At 41.2% G+C, this 15,982-nt stretch overlaps 1 protein-coding gene across 3 annotated transcripts in view; it reads left to right on the top strand.

Annotated features, from left to right (window-relative positions):
- The window catches only part of Atf6 (activating transcription factor 6), a 176,433-nt gene that overhangs the window by 124,646 nt on the left and 35,805 nt on the right, over positions 1-15,982 (top strand). For all 3 annotated transcript variants that reach the window (XM_029474736.2, XM_021159362.3, XM_029474734.2), the window contains one exon: positions 1,755-1,839. In XM_029474736.2, the coding sequence (XP_029330596.1) occupies positions 1,755-1,839 (85 nt within the window). The remainder of the gene's footprint in view (positions 1-1,754; positions 1,840-15,982) is intronic.

The raw sequence follows: 15,982 nt of genomic DNA, 5'->3' as shown, positions 1-15,982 counted from the left end.
TGCAGTTTGAGGGTTGCTTTGTTATTCAGTTTAGAGCCCATGAAACAATATTTTAATTATAGGAACTAAGCTATTTATAAATTTCATAACAGGAAGATGAGCAAATTGTGTTTCTTCTAGGATATAATTTATTATATTGCTCTCAGAAATGTGTGATCTTTGTGTCTAACAATGCAGTTAAACAAAACAGGAAAAGGAAAACAACCTCTTTCTCCAGAGCTGGGATTCTCTCAGACCCCCACTCTTCTTTCCACCCTTGGAAAATGTGTTCTCATGGGACTATGGCTCTGAATCCCACAAAGTGCCGCAGTTACCAGAAGTGTCTCCACACAGTTCTGGTTGTGTCCACAGCTTGGCATTCGTGGTCTAGGTTTTTCCTTTGCTTTGCTGATAACTTCATTTATCAGCTACCTCGGATCTGACATTTGAGGAGTTCATCCATAGGGCAAGTTTGTTGAATGAATGACAGTGACTATAGGAACAACAAAAAGCAACACCAAGTAGGTTCGTTCAACTTGGGTTCTGTCTACCTCAGCCTAACATGCTCCTGTAAGGAGAAATACTGTCAGAGCCCTTACCCCTGTGGTGATTGTATGTGTTTGTTAGGAAGAGTTGTTAGCAATACTAGTTAATATCAAAGTCATAAGTCTTTTATGACCATCTACAAATGTATCTATATTTTCCAAAACTCTTGCCCTCCCCACTGTTCTGCCGCCAACCTCTCCTTGGCTTGTTCTTACTTTGAGCAGCTGTGTGGCTGGAGACCTGGCAGCCCAGATACTTTGAATCACTTATAGGTAATCAAAAGTTGTCTGTCATTTTGTAGAAATGTAGAAAACAGAGTTCTTTAAATTCTCTACTTCAACTGTGTGCTTTTTGTGGGAGTGTGTATGTGCAGATGTGCTTGTGGGTGTAAGCATTGTGTGCAAAGGTCAGAGGCTAGTCTCAGGTATTGTTCCCAGGACAAGGTCTCTCGTGGCCTGGAGCCCTCCAGTTAGGCTAGGCTGGTGAGCCACTGAGTCAAGGACATCTCGTATCTCACTTCCCTGGTGCTGGGACTCCAGCACACCCCCATACCTGGCTTTACATAGACGAATTCTGGTATTGAACTTAGGTCTTCATTTGCACAGCAGTTTGCACTACCACTTCAGCCCACACACATTTTAGTGTGCTTTTGTCACAGAGAATCTCTAATAGTGCAGCATTTCGCCTTAAAGGAAAGCACAAATCAGGCAGGGCCCCAGAGCTCTGGACCCGCGTTAGCCTTTTACACTTTGGAGGACAAAAGATTCTGTCTTTTACAGTTTGAAAATGACTGGAAGCCACGTTGGTGTCTTGTAACATAATATACCTCAGCTCCCATCATTCTATAGGGTTGGAAAGTGAGACCTGGACAGAGGATGCAGTCTTATCCAGATCACACACCTATGTAGGGGCATGACTAGAATTAAGACCTGTTGTCTTAACAACTTGACCAGTATTCTTTATGGTACCCTAATCATATATTGTTACCAAAATCTAGGAGTATTAGAAAACTGCCACAGTGTGTCTGGCAGTGGCAGCCCCACCTCTGAAAAATGTGTATTGCATTAAGATAATTTGTAGTTTATTTCTTCTAAGCCAAGTTTATATTAAAAAAATTAATCTTCATGACCTGAGTAAAATGCTGGCTCCCTAAAAAGCATAAATCTGGAGTGTTCCTAGAGTAAACCAGTCATCATGATGTTTAAAACACTGTTCTTTTTTAATTGTAGGATCATCTGCTATTACCAGCTACCACCCACAACAAGACCACAAGACCAAAAATGTCAATTGTATTACCAGCAATAAACATAAATGGTAAGTTAAAATTTTGATTTGTTAACCCAAGAGTCCTTTGCTTAACCAATATTCTCTTGGTTAATGAGAGGGCATTCAAGACAGTCACTCAGACAAATTTAAACATATATTATTTTGGAAATGTTTCTCACTATTTTATAAAAATATTCATTTAAATTTCATTATTCTTATTTTTAAGCTACTTATCATACTTCTTAAGATTTATCTTTATTATTATTTTTTAAATTTATATGTATTAGGAGAGGTTTAAACAGGCCAGAAGAGGGTATTGGGCCCTCTGGGGCTGGAATGAAAGGAGGTAGTTGTAAGTGAGGGCACAGAGATTCCACCGACCTAGACCACACTGTGGGTAGAAAGAAAGTTTATATGGGAAATCAAACTGCTGCGCTGTCTGTCAGAGGGCAGAGAACAGCAGGTGGTGGGAAGGAGAGAACCTACTTATCCAAGTTATTCTCTTGTCTCTACATGCATAGCTCTAAAGATACTCATGAGATAGCCATACTACTGTTTGATGAAGGAGAATTTATTACAACTGTATTATGTTGTACTCTGAAGACTGTATTTTTGAAATCTCTTATTCTTATCCCATAGCTACTTGGGTTTCTTTGCTTAAACTCTGAACTGAGTTTGGTCAGTTCATTTTCAGAGAAGTTATTCTCTAAATATCACCCAGGCAGAACCACCTTGATTTTGTTCTTAAGATTGGGCTCTTATGTAATACAGTGCCTGCTATTGTTTTATAGCAGTGGGCTGTCCATTTCAATCAAGCCATAAACAGTAAGATGCTGTTAGACACTGTTTATATTGGCCAGGGAACTAATTTTTAAAGATAAATCTTTCCTGGGTTTGGGAAATACAATTGTTAGCAGATCATTTCCTTTTTAACCTGTTCCAGATTTTAATTTGCAAATAAGTTCTGAGTAATTTTCCTTTTAAGGTATTATAAATTTAGGAAAATCAAGATTAAAATTCAAGAACTCCTGACAGAGAACATGCTGTATGTTAGGTCCGATGTTACACTGTACCTCTCCTCTGAACAGTGCCCTAAACCTTTTGCCATGAGGTTTTCCTCAGATTAGAGCTTGATTTTCTTCATCAGCCTCCGAGCTTGCAGGGAGGTAGGTGGTATCCTGGCGGCATGCTCATTCACCACCACAGCTAATAGATAGTGTCTCCTTTCTTTCTCCTGCCCTCCCTCACATCATCCAGTCATGACAGTAGAGTGTGTCCCTCTAACCTTACTGTGCTGCAGTCATCAGCACCAACTGCACCTCTCATCTTTCTGCACAGCTTTGGGCTTCAGAGCCAGTTGATCAAGGGCAGCAGTCTTTCTTGATGGCAGTTATCTCTTTTATGCCACCTCAGCCCCCAACATCCACATGACTGGAGTCAGGGCTTGTCCTCACTAGTCACTAATAGCACTTACGTTGAAACCTCCTCTCCAAACGCCCCACTCTCTGACCACTACTTAATCCCTTCCTTCAGAGTCCACACTCCAGCTGTTCTTCTTCCTCACAGATCTGTAGTCCCTTGATCCTTCATCTTTAGTAAATCCATCTCATCCTTACTGGACATACTTCTTCCTGACCTAACCTAGATCCCATGGTTCATTTGTAGACGTACGTTGTTTGCACTCCACTTTTAATAAGAGTTCAGCCTCTCCTCTAGCCCACCCCCCAGCAGAGGCAGTGGAGGAGGAAAGTTATTAGGACATGGGGAAGTGGACCTGTTTATCAGTAGTTCTTTGGGGACGAGCTCCATCTTCTTTGGCAGCAGTTCAGTCCTGTAGCAAACACCAACTATGACTCAGCAGCTAGTCTAGTCCTCTCAGAAGGCAGACACCACAACATAAACTAGCTGACACCAGGCACGAACACCAAACGGCATGAGGTGAGGCCCTAGAAGCAGCAAGCTGCCACAGGAGCCTCACGAGCAGTTCTTAGGAGAGTTTCTCTCAATGGCCACATTATCACAAGTTGAGCTATGTAAGGCGAACCATTGTATGTGTGTCCTTACAGAAGAATAGCAAGGCGGAACAAACCAAACCAATGCTCAGTGTTGTCTCCACTATCTGTGGGGTCATGTTTATACTCCTTCATCACAGGTCCGTCCATGTGCTTGCTATATCAAAACATCCTTTCACCTGTGACTGCTTCAGGAAAAGTCTTTCCTGCTTTTCACCTGTGTGCTCCAGGCAGACATTTGATATAGCTGACTTTCCAAAGAACTAGAACTCTCTTCCTTCCTTCCTTCCTTCCTTCCTTCCTTCCTTCCTTCCTTCCTTCCTTCCTTCCCTTCCTCCCTCCCTCCCTCCCTCCCTCCCTCCCTCCCTCCCTCCCTCCCTTCCTTCCTTCCTTCCTTCCTTCCTTCCTTCCTTCCTTCCTTCCTTCCTTCCTTCTTTCCTGTTAGCACTCTGCACATACCCCTTGATTCTCTGCTTCCTTTCTCCCTTCGTACCCACTACTTGCCGTAAAGCCCACCCTACTAAACCCAGCTATTCTGTTAATGCCTGCTGCCAGGCATTTGAAACTAGCTAGAAAATATCAACCAGTCAAATCAAATTGATTGACTTCAAGTTTATGACCATTGATTTCAGTGGGGCATTCATACAGCCAATCCTTGCTAATGATTTCACTTTCTTCCCTCTGAATCAAGACTTCTTCTGATCTTCATTTTTCAAATCTCCATTACATCTTTCCCCAACCGCCCTCAGCTCATAAACTCGCCAAGGGCTATACTGAAAAAAAAAAATCATGCAAAAACAGTGTCACATATCCACTACCATTGGCCCAGCTACAGTGCCACCCACAACCTCTACCCTTCTTCATGTGCTGAAAGAAAAATGTCCTCCCTCGGTTCCAGATCTGTTTTACTGTTTACCAGCTATGCATTGTTGGGGAAGTAAATGAGATTTGTCCTTCTGCTTTCTCGGAATGCTTAATGTACACCCTGTCATTTCTGAAGTCAGAAGTTTCATGTGTGCCTTAGAAAGAAATGAGTTGTGGCTGGTCCCTCTCTCACTTTATGGTGCCTTAAAGAGCTCTGGAGATGGTGGTAAGGGACTGGAAGTTTATTGAGTACTGGTTTCTATAGTCCACTAGCTGGTGATATTTGGGAAGAGGAATTTGATTTTCCAACTTGAGCAAAGTAAATGCATTTCCAGGTCAGCGTTTGATCTTAAATTATTATGAATGATGGTTATACTTTGCCAGCCTGTGCTGTGGAAAAAAAAGCCTAAGAAACAGAAAGTAAGTAGAATATGAACATAACATTTGTCATTTAGAAATTGCTGGTCACAGGCCAATGAGATGAGTCAGCGTTTGAAGGCACGTTCTCCCATGTCTGATAAACTGAGTTCAGTTCTCAGACCCCTCATGAAGGAAGGCAGTCCTGCTGGTGGTTCTCTAGCCTCCACATGTGTGCCGTGGTGTGAACTCTTGTATACACACGCGCACACACACATACACATGCACATGCACACGGATACACACACACAAATGTGATTAAACATTTTTAAAGAAATTACTGGCAATATCATTTTTTGTTGTTTTGTATTCTTTATTATTTAAGTTTCTTTGTCTCTTAAGAGAGTTAAAAGCAGGTTAGTAAAGCTGTAAGAAAGACTTTCTTTGCTGAGGTGGAATTCTTCATGTTGAAAACAAATAAATTTTATGCATCTATTCCAAAGGACTTTAAGGACTGATTGCATAGTTGGTAGAGAAATGGATGGAAAATGAAAGGCTATTGTTACTTTCAAGGAAAGGGACGTGGAAGTCCTGCTTTTAATACTGTAAGTCAGCAGTTGCTGTTTTAAAGTTATTTTCATGTATGTTATGGTAAAAGCACAGGTTTCCTTCACTCTTGATAAATAATTCAACAGAACAGAGCATGGAGGAGGCTTTTGTGGGAGCTACCTTACAGTGTCTTTCCTAGAGGAGTGCAGTTGATAACAGAAACATCATCTGCTGCTTTCACTGACGTGTTCTCCCTGTCTTCATCACTGTGCCGTGGACTGCTAGTGCACACACGGTAATGAAAACAAGCAGCAAATGACTGCCAGGCTAAAGGGTAATTCTATTTAGTCTCAGAGTGATTTCCATGCAGTGGAAATCTAGAGCTTACCAGCAGTGGTATGCAGATGCCAGTGCAGCTCCTGAGACAGTTTTAGTTGGAGAGAGCATAGCAGAAGGCTAGGGAGCAACCCAGCCAGATGCGTGCGTTATTTTTTGTTCTAGGAGAATATTGCTATACTGTTCTTGGTGATCACAGTTGTGTGGAAGTGGCTCCCAAATAAATTATTTTTAAACTGTCCTGTTGGTGCTGCTCAAGCAGGCTGGCTACCTAGTAAGCTGAGTTGTATCTTATACACTTACAAATTTATTATTCATCCTTAAAGGCCTACAGGTTGCCTGTGTGTGTGCATGTGTGTGCACACATTCCTGTATGCGTGCATGTGTGTTTACAACCTTTATTTCTGTTGTAATCACTGTAATTCATCCTATTTCATCGAGAAAGTTAAGTGCTGAGCTGTTACAAGAATAGATAAGCGCAGTCCTTGACTTTTTGGCTGTTTGCACACTGAGAATTTCTCCTGAGAACAGTCACACTAACCATCTGAAGGAAAACGAATTGTCTCTTCAAGTGCAGGCATGAAGCACTAATTGTGTATAGCTAGAAGATAAGGTGACAAACCGTCCTTGAAGTCAGCAGCGTCTCTGTGAAGACCAAAGGTTGACTTCCAGCCTTGAACGGAATCTGCTGTTTTGTGCTGAGACGATGTTACCTAAGGGAGCCAGAGCCAAACTCAAGATCTGAATACAGTTTGACTCAGTTCATTGAATCTTTTTGTAGTTTGTCCCACCTCAGTAAAGCTAAGATACCCTGTAGTCCCAGCTTAGTAGTGGCAACTGAGGTGAGCCCCACGTCAGAAACAGTGTACAGACTCACTTTTCAAAGAGAGATCGATCAAGCACTGGTTGTGTACTCCATGCCTTTGGTACAGAGTAAAAGCTTGAAGAATATTCTAACAGATGGGAGAATTTTTATGACTGACCTCAGTTGGTACTTTGAGGTTGAAACTTGAGCTGGACTATAAAGGACACAGAAACATAAGGGATTTGCTTGTGTGAGGAGGATAGCATCCAGCTACAACTGACAAAAGCAAAGTGAGTAAGCTTCAACTTAAGCCAGGCCTTACAAATGTATGGAGAAATGCACAACGGGGGCTACAGTGAACCAGTCTGCTTGCTAATACTTAGTCAACAACTCGAGGGTAACAAGACCAGGAAGTCTGGATTTACTTGGCTCTTCTCAAATAAGCAAATCAGCTCTGTGTTCCAGGCAGAAAGAAGAGGGAACAGTGCCTCTGAAAATGAACATCTTTCAGAGACTTCTAGTAAATTCTTTGCCTGTGCCTCATTGCACATGAATTGTGACCAATACTTAGACCTAGTTTTGTGTTAGGCTCCGAAATATAATACTTTAATGAGGTGCACTGCGATCTGAAAAAGAAACAACTAGTTCTTTGAGTCCTTTAGGAGACAAGGGGTTGGATTAGGTGGTCAGATGAGCAGGGCAGCTGCTTCCTGCTGCAGCACTCCATCATCTGCTGAGTTGGACTGAGCAAGTAGCCTGGGAGAAGACAGCTTTAGAAAGGATTCCTATTGGAAAGAGAAGAGCAATAAATGTGTACTAGAAGGGATGCATCCAGATGACTTGTATCATTAGTGAAGAAGTTACTTTAAGCTATCAGACAGCATAGTGAAGACTATCAAGGAGACCATTGTGGAGTGGGGAATGGATGTAGTTCAACAACTGTATGGGCCTAGCATGTGGTGGGGAGGGCCTGGGCTCCATCCCAAGCCCTGTCAAAATAAGAAAGGATTAATTCTTCTGAGGCATATAGCAGACAGAACAAAGAGTGAAGGTGAGCCTGGGGGAAGAGTGAGGTGAATTGAATTTGCAGAGAAAGTAAGCTTGGGACATTGTAGCAATTGAGATGATTAAAAGACCTGGAATGGGAAAAAGGGAAAAATTTCAAAAGTAACTCCAAAGGGAAAAAATCTATAAGGCTTGGCAGCTGGTGGCTTATGACGAATAAAGATCCCGCAGTGTAACTCCATGTTAACCACTTGCTCATCACCCTACTGTTGGTGTTTTAAGATGTTGCCAGGGCCATTGAGCTGGCTTCATGAGTAAAGGGGCTTGCTGACAATCCTGTGGCCTGAGTTCGATTCCCAGGACCCACATGGAAGAAAGAGAATTGACTTCTGCAAGTTGTTCTCTTGTCTCCTCCTGTGTGGACCTGGATCTGTAAGAGAGAGAGAGAGAGAGAGAGAGAGAGAGAGAGAGAGAGAGAGAACAGACAGACAGAGACAGGGAGAGTGCTGTTAAAGTGGAATCGTTGGAATCATAAAGTAAATAAACTTGGAGATAGGTCTGTTTTACACCTACTCAGCAAATTGTCTTTTAAGATTTTGTCACATTGCCAGGGATATCAATAATGTAACTTTAGTGTGTTTTGTTGAATGTACCATAGCTTGCTTTCCCATTCACCAATGGATATTTGTATTGTTTCCATTCTGTTTGTTTGTTTGCCTTTTTATTATTATTTATGGATAGAATGATTGCTCTGCTGAAGGGTCAAACCCAGGACCATGAGTTTACCAGGCAAAGCATACTACCACTGAGTAAACTACATACCCAACTATGACACCAACCCTTGTTTTTTTCTTGTTTTCTTTGAGAGCCAAGCATGATGGTATATATCTGTAATCTCAGCACTTGGGAGACAGAGGCAAGAAGATCGGGAGTTCAAGGCCATTGTCAACTATCTAGTGAGTTAAAGGCCAGTCTAGAATAAAAGAGACCCTCGCTCAAAAAATAGAGAGAAGTTGTGATCTAGGCCAAAGCAAATTAGATGGGGCTCTAGAGAAAGCAAGGAGGTTGGCTGGTCAGTAGAGTAAGAATATGCTGAGAGCCAAGGAGTTTCAGGTAGAGAAGTTACTTCACCTCCCTGTGCATGTGTGGCAGTTATTTCAGATTGCCCACCTCCTTGCCAGCTATGCCATCCTGGAAGATACAACTACCACCACTAAACAGTTTTTCTCATCTCCATGGGCCACCAGTTTCTAGGCCTGTTGTTGACCTTCCTTCCACTACACACTACTGTGCCTCTCGCTTCTGGCATTATTCTGCACTACTCAAAGATGTTAATCTCGAGTGCGCTGTATGGTTCATACTGATCGGACTCCTTCTCCCCTCTCTTCCTGAAGAATACCACATTACTTAAGTTTCAAATGTGCTTCTTTCCAAGCTGTGGATTTCCCATGTTATGTTTTCATAAAGCGGCTCTCTTGTAGCCCTACCCTGCGTCTTTCATTTCCTCTAGCTGCCCTTATTTCCCGCTTTCTTCTTACATCATCAGTGTACCCACTTTGAATTCTCACACCATGGCTTCACCAATTAACACAGCCTTTCTGGAAAGTTCTTCTACAAAGTAACTCTAAAAATAAATCTATGTTTCTAAATGGATGAAGCAGTGTTAGACAGAGCGCCTCTATGCACTGGATGGAACGTCCCTTGCCAAGAGTGACTATGGCTTTGATGACTGGGCCGTTGCATAGGAAGAATGTCTTCTATGGATAGTTTGCCTCGGTTACTGATTGTTTAGTCTATATGAGCCTTCAGAAGATTGTGGAGTTTAGATTAGAGCAGCTTGCATCGGGTCTTGTAGGATTTTGATCCTTCCTTGATACTAGGAGCTGCTTGCAGAGCCCACTGTTCTAACTGACCTTCAGAGTCTCTTTTTCTTTCAGGAAGATCTCGTTCACTCTTCCTGCTGTGTGGCAAAAAATCTGTTTTTACTCAAACAGATGGTTTAGCTTTCAACAAATAAAAACTAGAGGTCAGCATCTACTTAAGCCAACTTTTTTTTATAAATCGTCCTAGCTTTAAAAAAATCTGAATACTTCATTTTATGCACATCAGAGTGGACCTATCATGATACTGGAAAGTTAAGATCCGTGCACTTTGTCAGAATATTGAACCATTTTATAGAACCTCAGACTTCTGTATTTCAAAGCTGTTCAATAAGCATGGCTCCAGCTCCTCTGTGGACTCTCTGATGTAGGACCAACTGGAAGCACTAGGGATCATAACTTTCTGTGGAGCATTGCGTAGTTCTGTCGGCACTTGCATGTTAATTCTTTGTTATTTAAGACATCTGGATACAGAGATATGATAAGCCAGCATCTTTTCAAAGATGTACATACCGAATTTTTGTCCACATTAGGACATAATTTTCTACTTTTATAGTAAGAGTTACAGAGTCTTCAAAGATCTATATTTTTAGAGTTTTTATATAAAATCTTTTGGTTTTTCGAGACAGGGTTTCTCTGTATAGCCCTGGCTGTCCTGGAACTCACTCTGTAGACCAGGCTGGCCTCGACTCAGAAATCTGCCTGCCTCTGCCTCCCAAGTGCTGGGATTAAAGGTGTGTGCCACCACCGCCCGGCTCTATATAAAATCTTAACTAAATATATACCTAGATATGTGTGTGTGTGTGTGTGTGTGTGTGTGTGTGTGTGTGTAGACTTTGGAGAAGGGAGAGTAGCCTTTGGACTCTAAAATACTCAAAGATTACTTGCCTCTACATTTATTAAAGTTTTACAGAAGCAAACATGTTTTAAATACCAGAGTTAGACTAAATAATGAGGCAAATGTAAACTGTAAAGTAGTTTGTGGCTGAGGAGGGAATTGGTAGCAAGGCCATGGCAACAATTCCTTGAAAGATACCTAACACCCACCATGTTCTTCCACCTTTCTTACTATAGAGGAGAGAACTGTATGAGAAATCTGATCCACTTGTCATTATGGAAGTATAAACTAGGGCAAAGAAAGACCAATGTCCATGGATTCAAGCCATAGACTATCAGGACGGACAAGGCCTTAGTGCATAGCCATCTGTGCTAATTCCCTTTCAGGGTTTGGATCCCCTCTGAAACATTTTGTTCAGTGGCCAACCAGTTGAGATATAATTACTTCCAGGGACAATCTGCCTGCTTTAAATAGCTTTGACAATTGTAAATTCTTCCTTTTCTGTCTCTTCCTTAATCCATGGTGTTATAGATGAATATAATCTTTCTTCTGCATGATAATCTTCAGCTGTTTGCACATTGCATACCCTATGAATCGCTACATTCCAAGACCTAGTTTTTAGAGGTCTGTTCTTTCTTTCTGTCATGTCACCAGGCCTGCCTCAGAAGCCATTTTTCTTTCCTTTTCTTTTTTTGAGACTAAATCTCTCTCTCTCTGCTAGTCCTGGCTGTCCTGGAATTTGCTATGAAGACCAGAATGACCTTGAACTCAGAACTGCTTGCCTCTGCCTTCCGAAGTGCTGGGATCAAAGACGTGCGCCATTATACCTTGCTAGCAGCCACTTTTCTTTGGTCTTGTTACTTGCTTCCAGTTCTGGTCATTCTCTGTAGAATAGATTCAGTCTTGTCATATCTCTTGAGAAAGCTGATGAAAGATGAGAATAAATAGAAGTATCTTCAGATTCTATGTGGTATATTTCTCTTTTTTTCATTTATTTATTTAGTTAGTTACTTAGTTTTTTGAGACATGGTTTCTCTGTGTAGCCTTGGCTACATAGAGAGTCCTGGAACTCACTCGGTAGACCAGGCTAGCCTTGAACTCACAAAGATCTATTTAATTTTGCCTCCCAAGTGCTGGGATTTAAGACATGTGCTTCCTGCCCAACTTCTATGTGGTTTATAGAAGCCAATGTGATTTTTCCATTTAATTATGATTGTCTTTTATGTCAAATACAGTCTACTAAGTTTTCATGTGTGTCACTGCTGAGCCATCTCCATCCCCTCTTCCTTTTCCTCTTTGCTGTTTTTGTTGTTGATGATGATGATGATGGCGACGACAACGACGATGACAACAACAACTTGGGGCTGAAATTTAGACTGATTTTTTTTTTATCCTGAGTCCTTTTTTCCATTAAACCCCCTATTTAATAACTATTCATTGTCCGTAGTGTAACTTAGGCTTGATATGCCCAGAATACTGAACTCTTTCAATTTTGTAACATTTATCTCACTTGTAATCAATCAATAGTTCATGTGTCTGCTTTCTCTGCTAAATTGTATGTTAAGAACCTTATTTGGGGCCAGCAAGATGGCTCCTCAGCTAAAGGCACTTGCCACGAAAGTAATCCCCTAAACTCACATGGTTAGAAAGGGAGAACCAGCTCCTACAAGTTGTCCTCTGACCTCACGTGTATGCTGTGGCCCAGGCACACACAAAATAAAGAAATGTAAGAAATGTAATTGTTTTAGAAAGAACCTTACTTATTTGTCTTTGTTATTCCTAGTGCCTTACAAAAATAACTGTCAAATACATAAAAGGGGCTTAAGTAGATGCTGTATTAGTTATTATTCTCGTGTCTGACACCAAATACTTGACAGAAGCAGCTTAAGGGAAGAGAGATTTATTAGGCTCACAGACCAAAAAGTGCCATCCATCTTGTTGGAGAAGGCGTAGTAGTTTGGTCTGAGGACAGCGTGAATCTGTCTACTTCAGCCCTTTTGGAACACTGAAATAAGCCTAATGTAAACCAAGCAGGCAAGCAGAAGCCAGTTCATCAAGGCCTTGTATGAGATATTATGGAGTTTGATTAATCCTGTGAATTTGAGGAGCTACTAAGGCTTTGAACAGGGAGGAAGCAAAACCAGTGTGTGTAAAAGATATCCCTAAGGCTCATGGATGCATGAGGGGGTACAGGGAACATTAAAGAGGAGGGGCTGGAAATGATGCAGAGGCAGAATGGCAGGGAGAAGGGCTGAAGAATGCATCCTCCGGGCAGGATGCACTCAGCCTTGGCTGTCATAACCTTGCTGCAGCAGCTGTGGTGCCTGCACTGTGTCTATACAAAAATGGATTGAGGAGGGGCTCAGAGGTTCCCTACACCTTCCTGCTAAACTGTTTGCCACTGATAGACTTAGGGAGAGGGCATTTCCTCAACTGTGTACCCACTAGTGATCCTACAAGGTTCTAATGGATAGTTCTAATTCAGTGTTCACACAGATGTCCTTGATTAAACTAAATGGGTCAAAAAGAAAACCGAAAGTCTTGAATCTAGGAAAGGACCTGTTGAGGTATTGATGGTATTGTTAGGATGAAGTTGGGGAGGGAAGAGATAATCAGATTGTGTTATATACGTGTTTGAAGCTGTCAAAGAGCATACTTAATAATACTGAAAAAATATTTCCCTAACAACAGTATAAAAGATTATAAAGGATGGTGCTCTTACAGAGACTACAATTGGGGAGTTATCCTCTAGGCAAAAAAGATGATAATTCATCTCAGCAAAAACAATTTTTATGCGTATTAGTTATCTATTTCCTAAGTCACAAGTTGCCCCTAAACCTACTGGTTTAAAAGAAAAAATCTTATCCACCCTGTGCCTGAGGGTCAGGGAGCTTAGCAGCATGGTTCTAGCTCCAGGTATCTCTTGAGCTTGCAGTTCAGATGTTGTCTGGACCTAGAGATGTGCCTGGGTCTAAATGATGTGCCTCCAAATTCACCTACATGGCTATTGGTCTCCCCTGGGGCTGCTTATGGCATCACTTCCCTCAAAGCAACTGATCCATGAGAATGAGAAAGGTTCCCCTCCAACCTCACACACCGCCATTCCTCCTGCATGTTTATGGTTACCTAGACCAGCCACGCTTGTCAAGTCAGAAATACTCTGATGGATTATGGAGATAAAAAGGACAGAATAAGTCACATAAAAACTATTCTATTAGTCATTTCTTCCAGCTTCTTCTTGCCTAGAACAAATAAATAAAGCATTTGCTTGACTAAAAACCAAGTAAAATCCCCACTATAAATGTTAAATTCCTTTGCAATTATTGCTTAGTTTGATGCCATAAAATAGAATAATTTGGTTCCACTTTTGTTTTTAGTGTAATGTTGTTGTTGCAGCTCAGTGTGATTCATGCCTCAGAGTCAGTAGCTTTCCTGGGAAGCAGGACACATGGAGATCATAAGGAGTCGTAGAGCTGGGAAGCATAGTCTAGAAGAGCTCCCTGATAGACAAATAAGGAGAGGCATAAAAAGATGCTGGGGGGTAAAGAGCGGATCCAGCCCGGCTACTTGAATTGCTGAGACTAGAACACATTCTTCCAGGTCCCAGGACACAGCACTGCAGCTAAGTGACACAGCCATCTGTTCACATCACTGAAAGCATACACAGAAGAACAACTTAGTGTGTGCTGAGGGCAAAGAAGCTATTTCTGTCATCTGTTGGAAAATCATCTCATTGTAATATTGATTACTGTGTGATTCTGAGATAATTTAATACATGAGTAAGTACATAAGAAATTCATAACACTGCTATGCCTTTTATGTTTTATTTAAAGCAGGAGCAACTTACTTGACAGTAAAGTATTTGTGTCAGTTTTTTTCATTTTAAAGAATGAGCAAGGCTCCATGAAAAAAAAAGGACTGTGAGCAAATCATCACACATATGAACCGCACTGTTGGAGCAGTAAGACAGTAGGAATAGATAATGCTGATCTGAGGTTTAACGTCTTTTTAAATAGAATGTTTGGGTTTTGAGAATTACTGACTATGTATTGCATAATTTGGGGGCTTAGGGGTAAAATATTTTGTTAATTCAACCTTATGGCAAAGGATTATAAGATCTTTTAAATTTTTGTTAAAAGTAGTCATATATATTATGACACATAAACTGTAGGGTAATCCAGTAAATGAACAGAAAGTAATTCAAATACCTTAAGATCCATAAAACTTTAAGAATCATTCACACCTCTCTTCCAGGCCCCCGCCTGCCCCATCCATATCATGGCTCTAGCTAAAGTGACTCACATTGACTCCCAGACTGGACCCTCCACTATCTACCCACAGTAGCTTTCCTTTTCCTCTATTTGGACTTCATCAGCCGTGAGGGGATGTTTTCCAACCTCTGCAAACCTAGGGTGATGGCAGAACACATGGTAGGATGCAGGGTACCTGCATGGATCCTTCATTGATAGTAATTCTTCTCCTGAAGGCCCAGACCCTTGGTACCTAAAGTACAGTGAGGATCAGTGTTGACGCTGTCATGAAGCATCAATAGATTAGGGTTTTAAATTCAGGTTCAAATCTCCCCTTTTAAGCACCCACTATGTGCATTAAATATATTTCTGCATCTGTTGGTCCTCACAGAGACTATTACAAGGTAGGAATTAGCCATACTTAACTATTAAGATAAGTGAGAAGGTTCAAATGACCATAACTGGACTTCATGGTCCATTGCAAGCAGTATTCTGTAAACCGAGCCTCTCTTAAGAACAATGAGTGAGTGAGTGAAGACTGTAAATTTGTCAATGTTAATTTGCTGTTATAATTGCGGAGTAGCAGATACTGTGTTGTTGACCCCATCCTCCATGATGAGAACAAAGAGGAAGCATTTCTGTTCCTAGTAAGACTTGCCCGCAGACTAGCTTCTTGCGTGTTTAATGATAAGCCAGCTGTTTTCACTGCGTATTAAAGTATGAAGAAACATGAGGACCATAAAGTACAGCTTTCCTAGGATTTTATCTAATTAAAGACTTTTGTATAAATCCATTCCATCCAAATTTAGAAGACATCAATTTCAGAGTTTGCTTACTGTTCCTTGGCATTTAAACATACAAAGCCCCCTTTTAGAAACACTTTCCCAAAGTAACCACCAGCCACTTCCATAAACCAGCCTGTCCCAGAACAATAAACCAGCTCTGTATTCAAATACAGTGTGACATTTAGTAGAGAGAGAAAGAGTCTGTCTGCTCACATTTTTGTCCACATTACTTTGTGTGTGACCATTTATTTTCCCAGGGAAACTGGTTCACACTAAGTCTGTGATAGCTGATAAGAACCATTGAAAGAATTGAAACAGATAAATCTTCTCTTATCCACCCATTCTAAGGACGGTTAATATTGCCTTTTTTCCTCCTCTTCTAGCAGTTGGGTTAGCTCCTGCATACAGTTAATCTGTGGGTGCCTTTGTAGACAGTTGGTTCAAATCACATTACTGAAGTTTTCATCATTGTGTTAGTAGCTAAGAGATACCAAGATGAAAACCATATAT

Source organism: Mus caroli, unplaced genomic scaffold (genome assembly GCF_978045245.1).
Source record: "Mus caroli unplaced genomic scaffold, Mus_caroli_1 scaffold_1, whole genome shotgun sequence".
NCBI classification, from domain to species: Eukaryota; Metazoa; Chordata; class Mammalia; order Rodentia; family Muridae; genus Mus; species Mus caroli.
The sequence above is the reverse complement of the archived record's forward strand: the minus strand, read 5'-3'. Positions and strand labels throughout refer to the sequence as shown.